We start from the raw sequence: 27,294 nt of genomic DNA, 5'->3' as shown, positions 1-27,294 counted from the left end.
TACTATATATATTAAATCTACAGATATTCGCATTTGCAAATTTCAGCTAGTTAGAAATAGAGAAAAAAAAAACCACATTCAAGCAAGCCGTCACATCCCAATAAACTAAACGTTTTTTCCAACTTTATATTCCCGATTCTTTTTTAATTAAAATATTTTCACTCAAACTTTTTATTTCTGAAATTATCTAGTAGAGAGTAAAATTAAAATTGTTTAACCTAAACTTTTTATTTATATAATTATTTTGTAGAAAGTAAAATCAATTTGGATATAGTATGGTATAGTATATTTTCTTCTTATTTATTTAATAAAATATTTTACTGTTTGAACAAAATAGTTATTTAATTAGATTCATTAAGCTTGCATCGGTTATGCGTTTTACGTAGATAAATAAAACTCGATTCTGTATTTTTCTTTCGATTATCGCAATATGCTAGGGGAAAAAATATGTGAATATTTGATTAACTGGTCAAAGACAATGATAGGAGGAAAATAATGTGTAGGAGTTGCCAATCAGATGAAATTATCATCGTCCGCAGGTAAAACTAAGGCGGTTAAGTAGTATCGTTAAAGGTGAGGACTGATTCATGGTGGGGACAATAACGCTGGCAACGATCATCGCCTTTCGCCTTCCCGATCGCTTCAGTATCATTTTCAATCGTGTCCTCTGTGTGGCCAAACCACTAAGTATAATACGTGCCAAAGTAAAGTAAGAAAATCAACAACGTAAAAACAACAGACATAATATATTATAAGAAACAAGTGTGAGGGAGGCATAATAATGGAAAAATCGGAATGAATACGTTCAATCGTCAAAATTTTATTTTTGTATCACCATTTTTTTAATCCTCTATTAAAATCATAATTTTTCACCTTGTAAGTATAATATATTATAATTATATATTTTTTATAATATTCTTGTTGTTATATTGAATAATATTTATTAATGAGTATAAAATTATGTGAAACTATTGAATTCGTTTAGAATAATCTTCTCGGTGGTCTTGTAAGAATCGATTTCTTCAATGATAGGAATTAACACAGGTGTTGTTAAAGAAAATTTATTGTTCACGACTAAAAATACAGTGGATATAGATATAGCAGTACATTCTGTAAAAAGAAAAAAAAGGAAAAAAAAGAATATCAATTTTTATTTATACGAATTAGTCGAAAGAAGTGACGTGATGTCGACATTTTCCTCTTTCTCAATATCTAGTTATGTTAATGTCAAAGTACTTCGTTATTTAGAATAAAATTTATCCATAATTATATCTGCAGTAATATTCAATCATTATTTCGTTGGATTATTATTCCAAAATGATTTATATTCCTTCTACATACTTATTTGTTAAATAAACTAACTTTTGCTATCGATTCTGACACTATTTCATCTTTTTATTCATTAAAGTAGTAGTATATTTATAATATAAATGTACGTACACGTACGTATTAATGAAATTTGTTAATTGCGATTCGGTGTTTCATTTAAAAGCTAATTTCGATCACGACGAGTAATGCATAAAATCACTTTCAATCATTAAGCGTTACTTTTCCAAGCTTGCATTACATTTATTTCGTTAATTTTTTAAGGAAATTTGCAGTTTTTTTGTTTGATATAAATAATGTTGACAAAATTAATACAATAAATGTTGACAGTAAGTTTAGATCGATAAATTCGAAATGTGGTCCAATTTTTTTTTGTATATCAAAGATTATGTATAAAAAACAACGACAATCTAGTATGTTTTGTACCAAATAGAAAGGAGTTGTTTATATATTCAGTTATGCAGCCCAAGTATTCACACATGTTAGTTCTCAAGGACAAAACAGTTACCGATAACGATTAAGAACAAGTTTTCAACAACGTTCGATACTACTCGTTGAAATCCAATATTCTATAGGTGCAATCAAAACGATATTACGAAGAACGTTTATAAGTTCTCGTGCTAATTTAGAAATGAATTGAAGATAAATATTATTTCTCATTCGTTTTCGTTGGAAATATAGATATCGGTTCTGTCTAGATGAATTCAATAGTTCTGAATGATTTCCAAATTACTTAATATTTGTATTCAAGAAAAAAACGAAAAAAAAGTTGGATGAAATAGTATAAAATCGTGAAGCGAACGTTTACGTGTGTAAGTTTTTATCGAATTGAAATGTTCGAAATTATTTACCTATGATAAAATTAATTTCCATTAAAGAATATTATTCTTATCGTATATCTTCCTACTGTTTTTTTATTATCATTACCATGAATGAAATGATTATTGAGCATCATGGTCTATTCCTTCTAAACGTATCTTCATCTATCGTATATAACGATGGGAATTATAATTCACGAGAGATTTCCGACGCAAATACGATAATGCCTCTCGTTATTGGATACACTGAAGTATCAATTTCGTTGGTAGTAGCAATGTGTGTGCATGGGTATATAGATATGTGTGTATATAATATATATTATACGTGTAGAAGTATGATTTCACACATATCTGCTTTTATCTCAGATTAAACTCTGATTGTGAAATATTGCCCAATTATTGCACACTTTATGATTATAAAGGAATACCATTGAATACAAATGTTTCGTGATATTTGCTCGTTCGTGTATTTAATTGAGGAAAAACATTTGATTTTTTCTATAATTAATTTGCAATTTAATTATATCAGCAAACATAGTAATTACTTAATTGCATACTAACGATGTTAAAAAAAAATTATTGTTTCGACAGATAACCCAACAGAATGATTTCTATTTGCATTTTATGAGAAAATATTTGTTATTCGCACGGATAACATTACATGCACGGATAAAATTCCACGCGTGGTATCTAACAAGGAGATTTATAAATGAAATGAATTTAGTAAAAAGGATTTTGATGTACTCATAGAAAATTGTATAATTTAATAACAATTTAATTATCATCATGACGACGGAGAAGAATCATAATACCACCAGCGGACAATTCGTCAAAGTGCAAACCGAAAGAGCCAGTTTTAAGCCAACGGAAAGATGGCGTATTATAAAAAACATATTATTAATAGGAATTGCATTTATGATGAATTTTACTGCTTTTATGGGTGCAACGAATCTCCAAAGTTCCATAAATTCTAGCGAATCTCTGGGCACGTTCACCCTAGCAGCAATCTACGGAAGTTTAATATTTAGCAACATCTTCCTTCCGGCCTTGGTGATAAGGTGAGAAAATGATAAGAAGATACTACGTAATCTTGTCACATATTCTCTTATCCTTTATTTCGTAAATAGTAGTTGGCACTAAGCCAGACGAAACATACAGAGACGTATTTTAAAAGATAATACTCTGAAATATCGATCATCTTTCGCGTAGAAAGATATTTTTCAAATAAAAAGCTCTTGTTATTGCTAGAGCGATTTTATGTGGATTTAGAAGAACCTTAAGAAGGATCGAAACGATCGACTTTAGTATTCGGTGAACTAAACGAAGGAACGTCTATAAAATCTTCCATAACTTTGCCTATCATCCTTTCTTCTCCTTGACGAAACTAACGGTGGCATCAGCATCTGTAAGCTATCAACCAACCGACTTGCTCGTTCAAGATAAAAGATAATATTCGTTCGTTTTCAAATTATTCCCTTTTACCTCTTTCACAAACTTCTCTCTTTCTTTTTCTCTCCATCCCTTTTCTTCCTTTCTCCTGTCTCAATTATTTCCAAGTACAATAGCTCGAGAATAAGACCTTTTACGACCTCTTGAAAAATTTTTTATCGTTCGAATGATCTTCTGGTAATTAAGATGATATCGAATTGTCGTCAAATTTTCCTCTCAAATTTTTCTTTTTGTTTTAACTTCTTCTTTTTTTCCCTTTTTATTACAAGAAAATTTGTTCGTTTGAAAATAAACTTTATTATTAGGAGATTACATTTTCCCTAACTCGTTATCCTTACTTCCGTCTTTCTCTACATTTATTTGCGATAGCAGTAGTATGCTTATCTTTCCAGTTGGTTTGGTTGCAAGTGGACAATGTCTCTAGCTATTCTGACCTACGTGCCATTCATAGCAGCTCAATTTTATCCAAGATTTTACACGATGATCCCAGCAGGACTGATGGTAGGACTTGGTGGTGGACCACTCTGGTGCGCCAAGTGCACTTATCTTACTGTCGTGTCCGAAGCTTATGCTACTATATCTGATCTAGCATCCGATGTTTTGGTCACTAGATTCTTTGGTCTATTCTTTATGTTTTATCAGATGGCACAAGTATGGGGCAATCTTATCTCATCGGCAGGTAAATACGTATATTTATTTATTTATTTAATTTTTACACCGAGTATCTCTTACATATACATTTTTAAGAGTCGTAATTTGTACTTTTTTCTCTTCTTTTTCTTCTTGTTCACATTGTTTACATTGACTGCTCGTAATTCTTGACCTTTCTTCTGCTGGTGAGTAAACTCATTCAGTAATAAAACACGTTTAAACGTAATATAAGGAGTACATATGTAATCGCATTAGCAATTACGTTAATGACCAGATTGTGAGAGAATAGCCTTGATTAAAAGTGCAATCATGTTTGAATAAACGAGCAATCGTTTTAGTATCGCATATTTAATTATCGATTACGAATCGTAAATTTTCAGTTTGTAATGGCATTTATCTTTCATTTTAATTTTATTAAGCGAACACGTTTCTTTAGTATGGTTGAATAATTCTGATAGAATAAATTCAAGAAAAGGAAGACAATTAATAGAACGAGATAGATCTCTTCGTATTTTGTTTTTGTTCTCTCTTTTTTCTTCTTTTTTCATTTTCTTTATTACAGTTCTATCTTTTGGAAAGAATGAAATGATATCAACGAACATGTCATTGAACAGTACTATTGTTGCTGAGATTTGCGGAGCCAATTTTTGTGTCGCATCTCCGTCTACCAACGACAATCCAAATCTGGAGCAACCACCGATAGAGAGGATCCACTTGATATCAGGAATTTATGTTGCCCTTATGATATTGGCTTCTTTGGTTATAGTCTTTGGGGTTGATTCATTGTCTAGGTAATACACACCAACGATATTACTGTTGGATCGTAACGAACAACTTTTTTCTTCTTCTTAATGCCTAGTTTTTTTATATCTATTGTATCTTTTCTCTTTATTCACTGATAACTTTTTTTGTCATCAATCTTTCTTCAAACTCCATTGAATTATTAGAACTATTTCTCTTTTCTTCTCGCGTTTTGTTGGTTTTTTTTTTTTTGTAGATATGACAGAGGTAGAAAAGGTTCCGGTACAGGATTAACAGGATTAAAACTCTTGGCGGTTACGTTGAGTTTGTTGAAAGAAAAAAATCAGCTTTTAATCTTGCCCATAATAATTTTCATCGGAGCGGAACAAGCTTTTCTCTTTGCCGATTATAATGCAGTGAGTTGTCAAGTATACACTTCGGCATCATTTTTGCTACTTTGTTTCTTATTTTCAGTCTTTCGTGTCTTGCGCTTGGGGGATCAGTAACATTGGATACGTTATGATATGCTTCGGTATTTCCAACGCTATTGCAGCTTTGACTACGGGCTCAATTATAAAATTGACTGGCAGGATTTCTGTGATGATCTTTGCCTTTTGCCTACACATGGGAATATTAATTTTTATGTTGACCTGGAAACCGACTCCTAATCAAGGCATACTCTTCTTTATCATTTCTGGATTATGGGGTATTTGTGATTCCATCTGGTTGGTGCAAATTAACTGTAAGATTTTACCAATTTTTTGTGTATTTTATCTATCGTAGATAACTGAATTTAAACGTTTCAAACTCATAGATAAAAACAAAATACCTATTTTGTCAGCAGATGGTACAATCAAATTTTAATGACTCGTTTATTCTTAGCTTTAAATGGTTTACTTTTCCCTGGAAGAGAAGAGGCAGCTTATTCCAATTTTCGTCTATGGGAATCCACTGGCTCTGTGATAACTTACATATACAGTCCTTACTTGTGCACGTATACAAAAATTCACATCTTGATGATTATTCTCTGCATCGGTATAATAGGCTACTCTATTATCGAATGGATAGGTAAAACAAAATCAATTGTTATAAACGAGAAGCCAGATTTCGAATTGGTTGCTGATAACGAAGTAACAGGATAATAACTCGTTCAAACGAATTTATAATAACGAAGGTAATTATATATGAGTTTTCTGCGTGCAGGAAAAAAAGAAAAAACAAATTAACCAATATATATATTCTTTTGTATGATGGAAAGATAAATTAAAAATTAGGAATGATGGATTGAATAATTAAAGTAACAAAATGAGAGACAGACATATCATATATAATTTGTACCATAATATATGTTTTTTATTTTATTCTTATGGACATCTACTAGATTTTACACAGGTATTTGCTTAACGGCTAAGATTTTTGTGAAAATAATCAAGAGAAACCTGTACGGATGTGCCACCTGACGTTTATGTTTCGAAATCGCTAAAGAACGTTTGATAAGTGAGCTATCTGTACTACCAACAGCGATGTAATTTTACAACGAAAGTTATGATTTCTACGATATGTGGCGTCACGTCATCTAATCGAAAGTGAATCTCGACGTCTCGGTTTTCCCCAAAAAGGCGCCCTTTATTCGAATATCGACCGAAGTATAAGAGCCTAATTATCCTGTTTCTTATTTCTTTGTTTAATTAGAAGTTAAATGTGCAATACAAATGGATGAAAAGTTAGACAATATTCTTTATTATTTTGTTTTTTTTAAATAAAATTTGTTATTTTCCTTTGATTGAAAAACAATAGGAAAAAAATTTAACATAGTGATAGACTCGAACACGCTTCGGGCTAAATGCAATATCGAATGGAAAAGTGTTATGTGACAGCGAAATAAGAAATCGAAAATGATTTTTCATATCGAAACTTCGATATCAATCTATGATTTAGCAACGTATCTGGATATTGATAAGCAATGATATTTGCTCGAGCATATTTTATAATACTCAAAATATCCGAGGAAAAGTTATTCTCCCGATAATGGTTTTATTTGCATACGTAGAACTGATTGTTACGCGCTTCATTGAACTCGATTTATATGCAATAATTCTTCTCGAATAGAATATTTTTATAATACTCGTGTGAAAACTTCGTAAACACGTTTTTTCCTTCCCTTATTACGCGATTCTACTTGTTGTTATTTTATTATTTCGTAGTACGTTTATTATCTTTCTCTAATTTATTTTTCTCTTCCTCGTTCATATTTCTATTTCCTTTATTTTCCAAAGCTGTTCCTAACCGAATATCCTCGACTTTATAAATCCCCGTTCCCAACTTCTTCATATTTCATTTTGAATTCTTAACGTGGGTGTTGCCAGCTTTGTTTGCAAAACTTTACGGTAAATGATTTTAATTGTCAATAATTGAAATATTTCTATGGATTTTTTTTATAAAACGATGTACATAATAATATAAATTTTAATTTTAACCTTCTGTTTGTTTTCATAATTTTGTAAATAAATTACATTTACTGTTTTATATCATATTCTTATTATTCCACGTCATAGTATTTTCTCTATATTTTTCCTAATAATACGTGAGCATACTGTTAATTGAACTGTCGTATACACGCCCAACATTTTATCCTATAACGAAATGAAGTATTAATGAGAAAATACGTAATACCCTTGTTGCCATTATGAATCGTTCATTTATTGTCAAATCTAATAAAATAATTTCTCGTATGAGTTTATATTTTTATATTAGAGACAGTTTTCTTTTTTAGGATTATAATTGGAGATGTTGTTTCGACCAATAACAGAATATAAATGTCTACTAAACCGTGAAAACTTATTTATTGAAAAAGATCAAGAAGAGATTTCCGACCATAATTCGTAGAGCAAACGATGTTGACTCATGAATATTGATTATAAAATGAATGCGTTAAGTTGTATCTCGTTTTAGCTTTTCTTTTACATCTTTTTTCTAATTTGTTCATACGTTGAGAATGAATAATGAAATTAAAAAAAAATATATTTAAGAAAATAACAAAAATTAAATCAATCGAAATATTATTCATTTTGAAATTTAAATTAAAATATATTTAATATTGAAAATAATTTCTTATGATATTCTACGAGCACGATTTTCAACATTAATAAATACGAATATACATCTTTATTTCAAAAAACATATTTAGGTCAACTTTCTATACGGGCAAAAGTAAAACATATTAAAATGATAGGCTCTTTCGCATCAAAGTGGATTGCATTTGCTTGCTCTTTTGTTTCTTCCATCTGATTATAAATAAACGAACATCATGTAATCAACTACGTATAAATTTTTCATTTCTAGAATACCGATGTCAAAAGAAACAAAATTATGGAATTATGTTGTAAGAATGAAAATTCTTCTAACGCAAATTAAAAAAGAAAAATAATAAAAGAAAAAAGTTAATAGTCAAATCGAGGACGCATATAAATACGGGTTATAAATAAATACCATGTACTGCCCGTATATATCAATACTTTTCTATGATTATGGTTTTATACTTTCTGTTAATATTGACGCTAATAAGCTGTATCATGCTTGACTACTCAAGAAATCGATAGAAAATTCGAAACTCTGTAATTATGTCCATGGAAAATTATAAGAATTATCAAATATATTTTATCTCAAATTGGACATTAAGATTTCCGATGCATTTTTTAAGAAATAATGTAAATAATAAATGTAACATCGTAAGTTATATAAATTTAATTATTTCAAATATAACATATATATGTAAAAATAAAATTAAAAATTAAAAATAATTCTGTAAAGGGCATCGAAATGTACAGCTGTTCGTTCAGTAATATTTATGTTGCATCATTCGATATATCAAAAATAATATCAAATTTTAATACGTGGAGGTTTTGTGCACTTGAAGATTCACAAGAAAATTCTCTCGAAACTTAGTTTTTTTAAGATTTCATTTCTAACACGGTGTGATCTGCACACATGTTGTTTTTAATAGAACAACTGAAAGTAGTAGCTTTAGTAAGATAGAAAAAATTTGACTTTTCCCACGTAGATCTCAGACATATCTTCTGATGTTCGAAACAATCTTTTTCTTTCTTTTTTGTTTTTACGTTTATCACGTGGAAAAATCGTTGAAAATGTCACAACCGTGACAAACCCATGGATGGATGTTACTGGACCGGGTCAAGTGGCTTTGGAGAAAGCCAGCTACCTCCGCCTTTTCCTTATGGAGTCACGAAACTGTTCACAGTAGCTGTAATAAACTATTGCTGGCCTTCGTCGTCGTCGTCGTCGTCGTCGTAGTCTTTGGTGTCATGGCCAATTGAAATTGTTGATGCGAAAATAAGAGGAAACGTCGTTCCATCGAAAATCATTATATTATTATTATTATTATTATTATTATTATGTTTAGAACGATTTTGAAAAATATCATTTTTATAAGTAAATAAATTTTATCGAAAAAAATGCATTTATAATGTCAAGGTTAGAAATATTTTTCGTCATCGTTCTACGTAATAAACTCGTGGTGTTAGCTTTTAAGCAATGACGAAATCGATTAAAGGAATTTTTTACGGATGACTGCGAGGGTTACCGTCTGAACTTGAAAATTCTACGATGACGCGAATACACGTTTCTTGAATGAATGGTCAAAGGGATGAAAGAGAGTTTCTTTTTCTTCTTTTTTTTTTCTATAATTCTAATTTTACCAATTATTTTTCAGGTTTAATTAGAAAATTTGTTCGATTAGATTTTTCATAAGAGAAATTTATTTATATACCCATGGTTATATAAATATTACATAATAATTTTCACTTACATAATATATTGATTACATATTATTATTATTATTTCAAACGATTTTTATTAATAATAAAAATATAAAAGAATGAAATAATCTTATGGGAAAATTTATTCGAATGATTCGTACAACGATAAAGAAAAATGACGGGCGTGACTCGAAGGGGGCTTACAGATAATTTTGACCCAGTTTGCAATTGATGTCCTGGGTCATGACCATTGATTGTATTTGTCTCTTCTATAGTTTCTTTTTATAGGATTCACGACCCAAATGCATCCAATGTTTCCCTAGGATTAAACTCTTTAACGATCATCCAACAATTTATGGCATAGTCATGTGACACCTATCCCTATTAGGTATTCCTCTCCAAAGACTTCCGTACGTGTTTCTCGTCTGGGTCACCGACATTCGAATCTAAAGATCTGTGTTTTACATTTTTAATGGATATTAGAGTTTGCAATAGAAAACAAACGTGTATTCTTTTACAATTTAAAGATACAAAATGTTTTTCTAACAGTAATTACATATTATATGTATATGTAAATTGTCGTGTTTAATTTATCAGAAAAAAAAACAAATGTAATTTGTTCGTGTAACTTTTTTTTTTGTAAAATAGAAATTAATTAAATTTTTGAATTTGGGGAAAAGGTGAATTGAAGTGAAAAAAATAAAATAAAATAGATAAAAATAAATTGTTGTTTGATCGAAGAAAGGAGAAAGAAGTTACAAAGTTAGTAAACAAGTTCGATTAAGATCAAGTATGACATCATTAGGTACAAACGAATTTAGAAAGTTTTCATCGTCGTAGTTTTAGTATTCTTGTCACGATTTTAAGGATCGCGGAATCTATAAAAGAAAGCAATGTATCCACTTGCCGAAGCGGCGAACGTAGAAAAATTTGTTAGAGGCGGCACACAGGTACTGTCCCACTTATAAAGAGTCACGATCAAGGTCAGCGGCACTTGTACTTGCCAGGTACCATGAAGTATTATCGTCTTCTTTTCCATCGTGAGTTCGTGTTCCTTGGAAAGATGAAATTATCTTAATCATTTGTGGGAGTGAAAGTTAAAATGATAATAATAATAATAATTTTCATAAAAATATTCATAATAATAATTATCATAAAATATGATATGATTGAATAATTATATAATTATTATTATTGTTATTATTATCATCGTTACAGCTCGTTAATTAATTTGTATTATTTAATGCTAGCAATAAAACATGTCTCGTTAAATAATTTGAGTTTATTTCGCAGATTAATTTGTTATCGTTTGAAATGTTGTATCTGCATGAGTCTATTGAATAAATTATTGTAATATATAACGTTATATTCATAATATTATATATTACATTTCATAGATTTAGCTTTGTATCGATTAAAGTAGCAGCGAGAGTTTCCTTAACAAATTAATTATACCTATGTTATATTATCTCGTTAAATGTTCGCATAACTATAAATCATTTTATCAAGAAAACTGGGAAGTTGTTGACCGACGACGACACACGAAGATTCTCCGACCGAGTTTTATTAGTCTTTTCTTATGAACTTTCATGTGATTCTATGCGATTGATTGAAACTTCTCGGTAGTAGGTCAATTTCTTTGATCGTTAAATTTTGAGATCTCTTTTTTAGATTATTATTTTCAATCACTTTCGCTGATTCATATTTAATATTATTATTTTGTGAAATACTTTATAATCTTAAATTTTTAAAAAAATGATATCAACGTCATCTAATCTTTTATATTTTCTCAAAATTTATCCTTTCAAGTGAATCTACTTTATAATATTTATAATAGAGGAGAGAGAGAGGAAGACTACGAGAATTATTACGACTAGAAATAATGTTATTCTCACTTTATATTTGATCGTAATTTTTTAACAACATTCGTAAAGTTCTTTTATAAAAGAAAAGTAATAAACACCTGGTAGAGTTCAAATAAAACATTTTTAACTTCTATTTTGCAATTATCTTTTTCTACCTTTCTTTTATAACGAACGACACATTCCATAGATGCATACGCACATATAAAGATAACAACGTATGTGACCTATATAATATAATATCATTATTGCAAACGGAAATGAAAACGTACAATAAAATTCACGTTATAGGATGATAATAATAAATCGGTATCATTTAACCCTAATTTTGTGTTAAGAAGGTAAATTCTTAGCTAAAAATGTTATTATCCAATGGAATTCTGTTCTTGGGCAAAAGTCATAAGGTGAACGTAAAGTACCGTAAAAGAAGACAGCATCTTTGGTGCTGACTGACCTACTTCAAGAACAGCATAGCACAGCCTCCGGCGGGCTTTTTCGTACCTTTAGGACGATCAGGTGACAAGGGTAAACAGGTAACTAAAAGATAAACGGTCAAGATAACAGATACATTGCTGATAGGGATGTATGTTTTAAACCTGATCGTATCAGAGATTGTTAAATCAACGGTTTGTACCGGATAACCAATGGCGTAGAAATAACGACGATAATACAAAGTGGACAATAAAAAGTGGCATCGATAAAACGAAACCAGAGAAAGTATCGATAACGTGCATATCCTATCTTATATCCGTGATCTTAAACAAAACACAAAGCGTGATGATCGATTGATTTGACATAAGTTTTTAGAGCGAAGCGTTTATCGTTTATAAAGAAAGTTTTCTGACTTTTTTGTTGTTGTTGTTGTTGTTGTTGTTACGATTAAATTACAATTTTCTACTATTGTAAATTATTTTTCTTTTTTTTTTTATGTTGTTTATGGAAAGCACATCTGTGCGTGTTAAATCAAATAATAGATATTTATTGTAAAATAAAACTTTTCTTTTTTTTCTTTTTACATAATCGTTTGTAATATTCAATTCTTTTGTATTCGAAATGAAGAAAATATTAATGAATTATTATTATAGATAATTAAGGATATATGTTATATATTAATAATTAATTTTTTGAATAATTTGAATGGATAATAAACTATGAGAGAAACAGAGACAAGTATGTAGGACCGTTATCATTATTATATCGTGAATCTACATTTAAATAATCTACGTTGAAGATTTCTCTCCTTGTTTTCTGATCATATTTGCTTGCTATCCGGAAATCGTGATTTTCTCGATCGAATGGAGAGAATTATAGAGTACTTTCGGAATGATTTTTATTCGATAGAAAGATAAACTGTGCCGACAAATTATCAACTATCTAATCGAAGAAAAAAAATAATAAAACTAACTAGTAAATAAAATCATGAAGTTAAATAAATGGAAAAAAAGATAAAAGAAATGTATCTTTCTTTAATTTATAATGAAATACGAGAACGTTTTTATACTATGCAAAGGAAAGAAATTTAAAGAAAGAAAAGAAAGAAAAGAAAGAAAAATAAAAAGAGAGAAAAATATAAAGAGAAAATAATCAATGCATAAATAAAAAGTAAACTGCAACACGCGTAGATCGTTTATTTTCAGGGCGTGGATATAAAGTACCTATCGACTTTTTAAAGTTTCATTTTGACCTTTTCTATGACTAAAGGGAATAGCTTCTATAAAAATTCCATAGATATATTTATACACATTGATATATATATATATATACCTAAAATATACATAATCATAAAGATACCTTTGATTTGTGTGAGCAAAGTTTTACGTATATTACATTTTTATTGTATTTATAAAAATAAATATATATCTCATATTCGAAAAAACAGATTACCATTTAAATTATGTCTTACGTGTTACACATATATACGATCGATAGATCCTAAAAATAGTAATATGTCTTAAAAATAAAGCATTACATTGAGAAAAAATTCAACTTATTTTTATACGATAAATCATTTTGTATATGTGTATCAGGAAACATGAGTACCGTAACACGAACATATGAGCTAAATGTCAAAGGTCTTTTTCTATCCTCTTTCTATCTTTCTTTCTTTCTTTCTTTTCTTTCCCTCTCTCTGTTTCAAATTATCATTGAAAATTGTTGAAGGTAAATTGCTTGAATATGCGTTGAAAAGTTAATATACCTTTTTGTACCATATGAAATCACTCTACATATCCATTTACAAATACACACACACACACACACACACACATGCATATGAGCAAACACATAAATACAATCTACGTAATATTATCTATAGTGAAATATTAATCTAATGATGCAGCTAATGTACAAAACATTAAGCCCGTTATCACGAATGCAATTATGCATATTAGCTATTTCTACGAATTAACGTACAATGAATGATTTCGTATTATAAATATATGTCATGATAAAGTCAAATCTAGTTTAAAAGAAATCGACGACGACAACTATAATGTTTGCTGATGTGACTCCGAAATGAAGAGAAATTTGGTTGTCCGAAATCCAATTAAAATTTTCAACAATGTTCTCAATATTGTTCAAACTCTCACAATATTTTATCATTCGACTCCATTCGTTCTAAATTTCTATTAGGTTTGTTAAAAAATTAAATTAGTTTTTCGATAAATTAATTGTATGAATCTAATTATTTCTCTTCTCTTCTCTTTCTTTCTTTATTTTTCTCTCTGACGAAAAAACCATATATTATAATTTATGTTAAACTTTCGTTGAAATCACGTAAATTTCAGTTGAAATAGAAAGGTATGACCGCACGTGAATTAGAAAGTATAATATAATATACGCAACAACTTTATATTATACTTGTTTCAAATTTTAAAACCTCCTCCACTCCTCCAATGTTATTTTTCAAACAATTTTCTAGTACATGCATATTCGATTAGATCTTTTCAAAGTTACTTGCTTATTCATTTTTACTAATAAGTTTTACAAGAACAATATTTTGTTCATCAACATTATTTTACTTTATTGCATACAACATAGAGAAAAATAATAGAACAGAATGAACGTTGCTTGCAACCTAAATTAAAATCATTAAATACGTAAAACTTATTGTAAAACAAAACCAACAAACTTTTAATAGGATCCTAACATATTAAAAATATTTTTTTAACGACTATACGTAATAGTCCATTGCGAATGAAATAGAAAAAAAATAAATAAAAATAATAAAATTTCAAAGTTTACCACTTATGTGGTTGATACACCGTTCGAATAATAATAGAATTGACGAAGAAGGAATTTCGAGATGGTGTCGAGAGTAGCCGAAAGCGATTAAGGATAGAAAAAGAAAGATATAGAAAGAGATATAGAAAGAGAGAGAGAGAAAGAGAGACCAGACCAGTGTCAGTGCGTTTAACATAAGGACGTTGGTTTAACATAAGCAGCAGCATAGTGAAACGTTTCCTGAATGGTTGGATACATGCGGAAGGTGGAGGTTGTTGCGTGGACGTTGCGATGAGTAGGACAGTGTGTCGGTGTCATGCACGCTGAAAGAGCCCCGTTCCTCACCATGTGACCTGGCCACTGGCCCACTTTGATTTCTCCTGCTCTCTTTCTTTCTCTTTCTCTTTCTCTTTCTCTTTCTCTTTCTCTTTCTCCCACTTCTCTTTTCTTCTCCTACCTATCCCCCCAGTTTACCTGTTTTCTTTCTTCCTCTCGTTTACCTACCTTTCTCCAAGAAAAAGCAACTCGTCTTCTTCTTCCTCATATATTTTCTTTAGCAAACCTTACCCTGCCCCCCCCCCGCCTCACCACCTACCCCCACCCACCCTTATATCCCCTTCCCCCTTCTTTGTTCACAAACTTAATCCCACCACTCTCCTCTCCTCTCCTCTCCTGTCCTTGTTTTTCTTTTCCTTTCCATTCCTTTCCTTTCCTTTCCTCTGGGCCTTTTACCCACCACCATTACCACCACCAATCCATCCATCACCATTCCTCCTTGCCTGCTACTATCCACCACCATCCTCAGTTGCGTTTTCCAAGGCGCCGATCGTGACATTGCCACGCGATTCCAGCACATGCCGTGGCACACGGGGTACAACGAACAAGTTACCATCCAGTTCACTGCCCGGATGGTCAACAGTGCGCGATAATCTAATCCGGTGTTCTTGTGAACGATCATTTCACCCTAAAATCCGATTTTTTCATTCAAAGATTGTTTTATTCTTGGAAATTTCTTCCTTTCTTTCCCTTCTTTCTTCCCTTTTTCTTACTTTTATTCTGCAAGTTTTTTTTTGTTAATCATCGCACAGTGTCATAAGTTCATCGATATTTTTGTCATTCTCTCTCTCTCTCTCTCTTTCTCTCTGATTTTCCTTTTTCATTCTTTGATTTCGAAAAAAGGAAGAAATTTTATCGTCGATGACAAATCGAATCGAATTTTTTGTTCGAATCGTGGTGCTGGTATCTCGATCGTATTAATAAACGTCTTTTATTTATTTTTATTATTATTATTATTATTATTATTATTACTATTCACGTGTAAATCTTCGATAAATTAATGTAAACGTGACCCATTGGTCAAGGAAAAAGTAATTAAAGAAAGAAAGAGAAAGAAAAGAATACGATAGATATATAAAAAAAAAAAAAAAAATTGAAAAAGAAAATAAATTGAGTGAAGAAGTGCCAAAGGTAACCAAGGTGGAGGAGGATAGAGTCCAAGAGGAGTGACCTTGACAAACTAGGAAAGGAAAATACCAAGAAAGAGGAGGAGTAGGAAGAACCATTTGAGATCTTTATCAAGAAGAAAAAGAAGAAACTATTCACGGTTCCTTTTCTTTCATCTGACCAACCACGATATAGGGATTTTCTTGACCAGTGACAAGACATACGTTATGAAACGTTATTAAAAAGCAGACAGTTGCAAACGTTTATTGCACTGCACGGTGAGTGTGACAAACGAACATATTTTTCTCTTTTTTTTTTCTAACATTTACTTAGGTTAACACACAGTAATATTTAAAAAATATTGTAAACTATTTGTGAACGTTATAATTTAAATAATCACTTATATTATATTTTACTTCATTCGATTTTCATTTGGTATTTTTCTTTTTTTTCTGTCTTTCTTTTATTGAACGCGAATAATAAAATTTCTATCAAAGGTGGATTTAATTAATTATTTAAACGTGTATCGATTTTTCTGTGAAATATTATTGTTCTTTTTGCAATGTATATATTATATAACATTTGTTCGGTATTCACAGTATGACACGTGCCAATCGTTGTTACATCTATTCGTTTACATCGAATGCTCGCTTTTGATGCTCTTTTCAGTATCGCGAACACCGTAATTACAACGGAGTGAACGTTCCATTAATATATCTTTCCGCTATTACTTCAAATGATGATCATTCCTAACGTTCCAAAGACGTAATAATACGTTATTGCATTCCAATCTCAAACGTGACTTATTTTTTTGCTAATTCTATCGCTAAGATTTATAACGATAAAATATTATTATTTTATTTTAACAAATTTCTTATTATTTCAAATAATTATAATATTCGAAGTGTCAGTTATTTTGTTTACAAATTTAGAGTAGAACAACACAATAATATACACTTGTACGTATAAACAAAAAGAAAACGAACTTTTGTGAATAATCAAATTTAATTGACATAAATTTAAATAATACAATTGGTGTTTCAAATGTAAACGTTAAACTTTAAAAATGGGTTCAGTGATTAACGTTGATTCGATCATTTCTATTGTATTTTACATCATTAGTTTCTTTGATAATTCGATTGCTGTACCCTTTCTTTCTTTCTTTCTTTCTTTCTTTCTTTCTTTTCTATCTTTTTTTTTATTTTTTTATTTTCTTTGTTTTTACTTGAATCAAAGATGAAGGAGGAAAAAAAAGTGATGGAAGAATCGTCTGGTCGTTTAACGAAACCAGGACGCGATCGGGAATCGATGCGATCGTTGGTAGGGGGGCCAGGTTGATCGTCATGAAGCCAGGTGAAAGCTACCTTTCCGACTTTGGCCCGTAATAAAACGAGGTGTTCCGATCTGAGGTTTCCATGGTAGAAATCATTTGGCATGCTTCATTGCTATTCATATTATTAATTTTTCTTTCTTCTGAATTTTTTCTATTTAAACTCGAACAATTGATTTTAAAGAAAATTATCTCAATACTCGTATCTGTCATCTAACATAATTTTTTAACAACTCAAAAATGTATAATTTAAATTACATAACAATTGATCGTTCGTTCACGTACTATTTTTACTCGTTTATGTTCAAAATGAATTATTTAAACATAGAAAACCATGTGAGTTTAGTCTGCTAGATTTTTTGTATTAAAAATGAATTATTTAAATATAGAAAACCATGTGTGTGTTTAGTCTGTTCAAATTGTTTTTTTTATTTTTATTTTCTATCACCAGCACCACAGTGTCTATAGAATTATGTATGTGACTTGTTTGAAATATCTCATTCGTTAAATGAGAATAAGTAATAAAAAAAAAAAGAAAGAAAGAAAGGATAATTAACACGTTGGAACGAAATTTCTCACCTATTTTTCGAGTCTCGTGAGAAACGTTAGTTTCTTGAAAGGATCTGTGTACTTTAGGTACACCTTTGAGTTTACATAACTCCATTTTAAAACGACATAACCGTAGACTTATGAGTATTTGACATCTTTTCTGTTACCGAGTAAAAAATGTTGTTAGTATTTGTAAATGTCTTGGAAATGTGTTAACTGTAAGATATTGTTCAAATATCAGGACTAGGAATATGATAGTAAATTTTACAATTGTTTGAAATTGTTAATAAAAATTTAATGAATTTTTGTTCACGTTAAACTTTTATGTTAGTGAATTGTGTGTGTGTGTATGTGTGTGAGTGTACTAGTTCCAATTTAGGTTCGTTAGTGTATCGAATATTAAACTGACTAACGGGTTATACTTATTTGTTATACGAATTCCAATTTTGTATTTGAACGTATCAAATGTATGTTTAATCATTTGTCATTTCAATTTGACGTTAATTAATATTCAATGATAATTACAAGTTGATCTAAAATTCCTATTGTTAAATGGGAATTGTGTAAATAATTGTAATTATTACACGAACGTGAGTTCAATATTTGCAGAATAATCGAAAGAAAATATACAACACAATAGCTTATGTTCGAGATTAATTAAATTAACAAAGCAAAATAACCTTGTACGGGTTTGGTCTGTCACCTGTGAACTCTTTGACAAAAAAAAAAAACAACTTCCTTGCATTTTTCTCTTTACTCCATATTCTTGTTTATTTTTTGTATTTTTCCTTTGACCTCGATAAATAAAAAAAACTTGACATAACTATGAAATATAAATAGCATAGATAACATTTGTTTGTTTTTTTTCAAAATTAACAAGAATAATGCATAATTCATATGAATGAAAAACGTGTTTTGAAAGATAATTTTATTCAATGTTAATGAAATTAGTGAAAAATCGCGTGTGTGCACTTTTCACCTATGACCCTAGACAGACAACCATAAAATTATTTTTAGTATCTTTATCTTCTTCTTCTTCTTCTTCTTCTTTCTCCTTTGGCCTCGATAAGAAGAGAAAAGGTTTGTTTGGACTGTATGATCATCCACGTACTATCACTTTCATGACAAGAGAGAAGAAGGAATGCGATCTTTCTCTCTCTTTCTTTCTTTCTTTCTTTCTTTCGTGCACGTTTAGTTCGGTGCATTGAAGTCGAACAAACTTAGGCGAATGCCGATCGGTCTTGCACGAACGATCGGAGCTCGTAATGTGTCGTTAAATCTTCCAGTGAAAGCAAAAGAAGAACCAAAGTGTGTCCCTTTCGTGAGAGTGGTGTCTATTAAATTTTATTATGATTGGTTTTTTTTTTGTTCATCGATTTTATCCCATTATTTTATTATTATTATTATTATTATTATTTCGAACGTTATATTTTGGAATTTTCACAATTTAAATTACAAATATTCGTCGGTGAATATAATTAAATATTTTGACAAATTATTAGAATTAGTTGATTATTTGTTATATGTGAAAATTTTGCCAAAAATGGTTAATTGACTCGGTTAATTAGTTTGCTTGTTTTATTATTATTATTATTAAGTGTATATAATATGTAATAATTAAATTATATATAATTATATAAAATATATTAATTAAATTATTACAAATAATAGAATAAATTGTAATTAATTGATGGACAAATCGATATATAATAATTGACATACAAAGATATAAATAATTAGAATTCCTAGTAAGAAATTTTTTTTTGTTACAATCATATCCGCTGACGATTGGATTCCTTTCTTCCTTCCTTCCTTCCTTCCTTCTTTTCAATGTTTCAACTAAAACAGAATTTGCAAATTGAACGGAAGAAGAATGATTGTGACTCCTTTACGAAGGAAACGAGGTCGATCGATGTACGAAGAAGAAGAACATCGGCTAATGGAACAGCAAGTTTCTCTATGGACGATCATTCCTTTGCGAAAAAGAAAAAAGAATGGAAAAATGAGGGTAGAATTGGTTGAAAGAAACGTTAACGACAAAAAGATCGTGCTCGGTTACTCCTGGAATGACACGCGTTTTTTTTTTTTTTTTCTTATTTTTCTTCTATTCTGTAGTATCATTCCTCTACCATTGTATTTTATTTTATTTTATTTTATTTTATTTTATTTTATTTTATTTTATTTTATTTTTCACATATTTGTGAGAGAAAAGTAGAATTTTTCACATAACATTTGTTTCCTCGTCACTACGTGACCTTTCATTTTGCAATTTTCTTAGATTCCTTTGTGATAATAGTTCAAAGAAAATTTTTCTTTTTTCCTTTTATCAATTCAGAAATTATTGTTTTTTCTTTTTTGTTAACAGCAATATAGAAACATTCATTTTATTTTTCAATTAAATACGTTCTTACATTTTAATCCGATATTATCGTTTCAATTGATATTTAAGTTTTATTATATATTATACATATATTTTGTATTTTTGTTTTTCTTCTTATCTTTCTTATCGATAAGATTTTTGGAATCATAGTTATTCAAGACACGATGTTAATTCAAAAAAAAAAAAAAAAAGAAAAAATATCTCGAGGCTAAACTAATCGGGTCACCCAGATCCAATAATCAAGTGATGCGACCGAACTGTGCTTTCTCCGAGTGTTGGAGTGCACTCGCTCGAGTGCAGTTTCATGAAAGATGCACGCGTAGATTGTACAGATAAAAATAAATAAAATATTAGAAAAAAAAGAGAAAGAAAAATAAAACTAACCTGCGGACAGGTTAAACATAAACGTGAACGTATAACGTTTATATGGACACCTGTTCACGTTCTTCTCCTCTTATGTTCCTTATTGACGAACGGCCAATGAACTCGGAAGAATTTTCGAATCACCGACACCTGTTTGTGTGTGTGTGTGTGTGTGTGTGTGTGTCTTTCTCTCTTTCTCTATTATAGATTCTTTTTCTTGACTATGCTAAAAGTGTCCTGATAAGATAAACAAAATGTATACATATTTGCATGTTTTATTGGTATTTCCAAAAAAATTAATTCAATAGATTTAATTAAGTAGACAAATGTTTATTACATTTAGTACTTTTTGATTTTATAAGTATATTAATCCTTAGAGTGCTATAGACGCATATATGCGTTTGGTATTCAGAAAGAAAATCTTTAATTATTAAATATAATATATTATTAGAATATATAATAAATTAATATATTAAATATATTTATTGTAATTTAATATGTTTATATTATATTATAATATAAAAAATAAAAGAAAATAAAATAAATAATATAAAAAAAATAATATAAAATAATAATTATTATTATTTTATTGTAGGTAAAAGTATTCAGCACTCAAAGGGTTAATTTAGATAAATTTTCAGATATTTTTTTTGCACCTGGACGATTCAAACTTGCTACATTTTTCATATCGTTTTTATCAGAAAAAAATAAATTTATAAATCAACATGAATTTTTTAGCAGATATTATCTTCTCATTAATTTTTCTATTATCTTTTTATCATAATTATTATTATTATTTGTAATCAAATGACAAATAATAATTGCAAAATGTAAATATTCATAAAATGTGTTTGGTATAAAAGTAAATGAAGGATTTTAATTAGAATTTCATTTTAGCATAGTTCAATGATCGAATTAACAATTAGGAATTTTGTTTTACTTACTTTAGTTGTAAACGATACCAGGAACGTGAAACTAGAGAATGTTGAAGTGAAACGGAACACTTTGAAGGAAAGTGACTTCCGTGTACTCACGCGTGAACACTTACGGTGCCTTTGTACACGCTTACAAGGGAGAGAATGAAAGGAAATGAGTGTTTAAAGCGTTTAAAGAATCTTTTTAATTCGATTTAAATAATCGTGTACAACAACATCTTGTGTCTTTCTTGCGATACATTAATTTAGTTGAAATGTTTTTATTTTTATTATTATTATTATTATTTATATAGAAATGAATTTAATTATAGAAATATTAAGTATTTTAATTAAAATGAAATTTGTTTAATTAAAAAAAAAAAATTAATTCATTCAGTGTAACTCATAATCGTTTGACTATACGTTCCGACGTTTAAAAAATCATTAATTTTAAAAATCAACTAACTTAGTAAGTGCAGAAAAGAGTTAATGACGGCGTTGATTCACACGCGCGTAAATGTATCGACTTAACGGTTGTGTCTGAAAAAAAAAATCAGAGCGGCACGTTGAATGTAATTAAATAATAAGAAAAAAATTTAATTTTTTTTTTTTTCATTAACGTCAGACGGTCACCCAGAAAAGAAATAACGCGTGTTACGTGAGTCCCTATTCTCTCATATGTTCGACATTTCATATTTTATAACAGTAAATTTGATTCATTGTGTGTGTTTTTATGTGCCAGTTTAGGATTCTTTAAAATAAAAGATTTTAACATAATTTGCAAATATCGAACATTGATATATTCATTAAATTAATTTGAATTGAAAATTAATGTGAATGAATGAATTAATTGAATAATTAATGTGAATGAATTAATTTGAATGAAATTAATTTGAAATAACTGATAGAAGAAGAAAAAATAGAATAAAATTAATATGACAAAATATAAAATAGAATAATATTTAAATAAAAACTTCATTAAATTAACTTGAGTTGACAATAATTTAAAAAAAGAAAAAAGAAAATAGAATAAAATTAATATGACACAATTAATACTGTGTTATTTTAAATAAAATGTAAAGCTAGAAAAATATTGTAAGAATAATATTAATAACATTAATGTTCTCATTGACGATTAATAAAAAATAAAAAAAAATAAAAAGGGAGAGAGAAAGAGAGAGAGAGAAATGGAAAAAGGATAGTGTGAAAGGAATTAGGTCAGCGGTTGGGTAAAGTAAGGTTGTCAATTAGCATGCCACTCGAATATTTCCATGAATTTGTCAAATTATTCTTTGCTAGATTACTAAATTCAAACATTCTGATGTATTTTCCTTGCTTATCTTTCACTCATACTCATTCTCATCTTTGTAAGCATTTACTTATGTACATATATGTAAACGTAGGACGACTGTAATGAACTGTTCTGCTCTTCCGATGAATATAACGGGATTTTGTACGCGTGTATATAAGGACGCATTTATGCGTGTTATGTGTGTCTATGTATGTGCATGTACATACGAACGAACGAACGAACCAATACATTGTTTTTTCTTTTTTGTCGAGAAAAGATTCGTGAGATAAAGTAAGAAGAAGAAGAAGAAGAAGAAGAAGAAATGTGGCCCAGACCTCTGAACAAATTCTCGTAGACCTTGGCCAAGTTTCGTTGAACAGGTTTTATCAAAATCGATCTTTTGATTTATAGTTCTCTCGGTATATAATAAACGATTTTTGTCTTTTCTTTTTTTTTCATAGGAAGAAATTTATCAATAAGAATAATGAAAATAGCTGTAATATGTGTGCATCGTTATTGATAAATTTTCATTTGAAATATAATTATTTTATTTTTATTCTTATCACACATCTCTTTAATTAATTTTTATTCAAAATTAAAAGATATTATATAGAAGAAGAAGTTTAAGAAGAAGAAGAAGAAGTTTAAGATCAGTTTGAGTCAATGAATAAGTCAGGTTGTTATGTTGTCACCTTCCGATTTCCAGTTTCCTTGTCGCATACTGGAGTCGATATTCTTGTACCGTTATTATGGACGAACGAACACGTCTATCTAAGCTAAGCAAAGCCTAAGCGAGAATTAGATCGAAGTAGCGGCAATTTCTCATTGCTTACCGATCATTCACTTGTTGTTTAAATTAACAACAACAACAATAATAATCAGAAAGAAATGAACATAAGTATGAAATAATAAGAAACAAAAAGTCTATGCTTGTTACATAAAACGTCAGATCACTTTCATAAGATCGTATAATATTATTTCGATCAAGTGAATTGAACATATAAACTATGTGATGATGAAATTTATGCGAATAGTTGTTTTTTGTTTTTTTTTTTGCAAAAATAGAACATAGTTTTTCTAATCAATTATTATGGTGGCCTAGTTCATACGATTCCAACACGTTCACTCCAATTAATTACAATTTTAATGAGTTGGTTTTTTTATTTTTTTGTTCATCTTTTAAATGTATTTTATAAGAATGAAAAAAGAAGAAGAAAAATTGAATCACCGACAATTTTTATCTTTACAGATGGCTACTGGAACTAATCTTTGTCTACTGTTCGCCTTTCTGGTCTCGACTTCTGCTTTCTCGTTTTCCAATGCACCACTCCAAAACAAAGGTAATTGTCATCTGGAATGTTAGCATTTTTTTTTAATCTTATATTAGGTGAATAAGATATCGTAGATAATTGTTTGTTTTTTAATAGGAGACTAGTTTAAAATTGATTTTACGAATATATTTAGAAAATAATTATTTTTGTATATTTTCATTTCTATTTATATTTTCATTATTATTTCCTCGAAATTAATATATTAATATTATTAATTAATAATAGCTAATATAATATATACTAATTATTAATTTAGAAATAATTTACTAAAAATTAATTTAGGGGGAAAAAAACAAAAAGAAAAAAGAAAAACAAATTTTCGATTTTTTAAAAAAGAATTTATTAGAAACTTATTGTAAAAAATATTATTATGACTTTGTAGAAGAAATCCATGCAAATTTCTCGCTAACATTTAAACAGTTAACGATGATGACACCAATTTCTACTTACTTATTATTATTTTTGTTTATTTTATTTATTTTCTCTCGTTGAAGAATTTACTCTCTCAAGTTGGTTGTGTACATTGAGTTACGAAAATATCTTCTTCACTTGCCTCTTTCTGTCTGTCTTTCTTTCTTTCTTTCTTTTTCTCACACTTTTTCTCTTTTTGTTTCTTTCTATTCATCGTTGTTGTTGTTGTCGTCGTCGTCGTCGTCGTCGTTTTTAACACATGACACCAAATTCTACTTCCCCGTTCTCTTATATTCAACTTCGAAAGTCGAGTATATACCTACGCTTCTTCTTTGCAAGTATATTCGCTTATATTCCATTTGAAGAAGCTACTTATGAATTCTTCAGATATAACGGCCGCTTAAGATCTCATTTTAAAGTGGCACAATTTGAAAGTTTTTCTTTTAAAGCACGTGTAAAAAACAAGAATTTCATATTTAATATTCTATTTGCGTGCGTTTGTACATATGTGGGAAGTATATTTCAATATATTATACAATTTTCCAAACTTTATAATTACCGTTTTAATTAACGATAAAATCTAATAAAAGTGTTAAAATGCATGTGGAAAATTCGTATCGATATTTTAATGATTCAATATTCAATACGAATTATTAGAAAATAAATACGTATGTATAAATACATATTTTTGTAATAAATTAATTCTATGTATAATTAAAACGTACCGTAAGGTATTATACAACTAATTATGCAAACTGTTTCTGAACAACATGAATAATTTAAATTAATTATCTTTGACTTGTTAATTTTGAATACAGTTTGGGGTGCGACCCTTTTTACGTCTCGTCTTATATTTTAATTTTTTCAAAAATAAATGTGTGTATAGATTTTTATAAGAAAATTTCTGATAAGTTTACATATAAAAAAAAATAACATTGAATATGTAATTAATCATTTATAAATCGATACGAATTTATTCAAACAACCTTTTATCCCCAATACATACAAACGCGTATAGAATATTTATTACTATTTAATTATTTAGAAATTCAAAGTTGCGTTTAAAAATAAATAATTCTGACATATATATATTATCTTTTTAACTGTTCAAACTGTTAAATTCCTTTTATCAAAAATATTACCTACATTTCTCCACTTTCACGCATTGATTCGTGTCGTGTGGAACAACGGTATTTGATGATAATTATTACGTTTAATAAATCAATAATTTGAATAAAATTTTAAACAAAAGTTAGAAAAATATTTCAATAAAAGGGACAAAAATAATAAAATACACTTTGTAAAAATTTAACATGAATTTTTATTAATTTTTATAATAATAATAATAATAATAATAATAATAATAATAATAATTATCAACTGTTAAAAATATTTTTTAAAGAAAAAGATAATCATTGCAATAATCTTAGTTATCGTTACGTTCAATCAATCAATTTACAAAACATGTTGATTTACGATCAAGTCAATTAGAAAGATATGTATTCTAAGCATGTGATATACACACATACATATACACACACGTAAAAGAAGCAATTGAGTTAGGATTTAACTACGAGGAAATAATTTAACGAAGTATCTCTTTCTCTTTCTCTCTTTCGTGTTATTCTCGACCGCGTTTGAACATGAACGAAACATGAAATTAATAGTAATGAATTTAATACCGGCCGATTCGGTTTTTATGCGGTCAAGTGAAACTCGAAACAGGATCTTCTATCTCTCATTGGGCCGATCGAGCGAATCCAATCGAAAAGAATCAACGATCTACTCGTCCTTATCTTTTTCTTTTTTCTTTTTTCTTTTTTTTTTTTTCCCCACCTTTGCGCGAATACATCGATCTAAAATACAGTAATTAATAATAATTGCATGTAGAAGAAGGCGATTCTTATGACTCTGGTTGATCGTTAAATAAAAATTTAATTAATTAGATTTTTAAAATGATAATTCATGATGATTTCTATTATGGCAATAACAGATGAGATGAAATAATGTGAGAAATGATTAAAAAAAAAAATAAATAAGCACAGAAGAAAAAAGATAAAAGAATAAAAATGTTCTGTGTTTTGTTAAATACAATTAAATCAACGTTTCAAATTTTTATTATTTTTTTTTCTTTTTATAGAACACGATTAAATTAACCTCTCAAATTTTTATTAGTTATTTTATTAGTTTTTTTTTTTTTTTTTTTTTTTTTTATGGAACCTGCATTCAATTTTTGTTGCACCGACGTAAAGATGCTTGATCAAATATTTGCGTGTAGATTTAATAAAAATGTAACGAGATAACAAGAAGAATAATAATTAAAAATAAAGATAGAAAGAGAGAGGGATAAAATAGGGAATAAAAATTTGTTGTATTTTTTTTTTAACATGGTAATATATATTTTTGTTTATTGACTTCTCATTAAAATTACATACATT

General features: G+C 28.8%; 2 protein-coding genes across 4 annotated transcripts in view; both read left to right on the top strand.

Annotated features, from left to right (window-relative positions):
- The first annotated feature begins 625 nt into the window (after positions 1-625).
- On the top strand, positions 626-8,694 carry LOC107070132 (UNC93-like protein). Of its 2 annotated transcripts, none has more exons than XM_015328038.2 (8): positions 626-876; positions 2,736-3,202; positions 3,986-4,272; positions 4,807-5,035; positions 5,242-5,401; positions 5,460-5,727; positions 5,868-6,159; positions 8,328-8,694. In XM_015328038.2, exons 2-7 carry the CDS (start codon positions 2,931-2,933, stop codon positions 6,125-6,127), a joined length of 1,476 nt encoding a protein of 491 aa, XP_015183524.1. In that variant the 5' UTR covers positions 626-876; positions 2,736-2,930; the 3' UTR covers positions 6,128-6,159; positions 8,328-8,694. The 2 variants fall into 2 exon arrangements, with proteins under 2 accessions (XP_015183524.1, XP_015183523.1); XM_015328037.2 differs by lacking the exon at positions 8,328-8,694 and adding an exon at positions 6,367-7,511.
- Positions 8,695-15,622: 6,928 nt separating this feature from the next.
- The window catches only part of flz (transmembrane serine protease filzig), a 22,306-nt gene continuing 10,634 nt past the window's right edge, over positions 15,623-27,294 (top strand). Inside the window, exons 1-2 of one of the 2 annotated variants that reach the window (XM_015328043.2) lie at positions 15,623-16,565; positions 24,364-24,454. In XM_015328043.2, the coding sequence (XP_015183529.2) occupies positions 24,364-24,454 (91 nt within the window). In that variant the 5' untranslated portion in view covers positions 15,623-16,565. The remainder of the gene's footprint in view (positions 16,566-24,363; positions 24,455-27,294) is intronic. The other variant, XM_015328041.2, reaches the window with a different exon arrangement.

This window comes from Polistes dominula, unplaced genomic scaffold, assembly GCF_049000335.1.
Source record: "Polistes dominula isolate Pdom_NZ unplaced genomic scaffold, Pdom_raw_medaka contig_18, whole genome shotgun sequence".
Lineage (NCBI taxonomy): Eukaryota > Metazoa > Arthropoda > Insecta > Hymenoptera > Vespidae > Polistes > Polistes dominula.
This window is presented reverse-complemented; position numbering and strand designations above follow the sequence as displayed.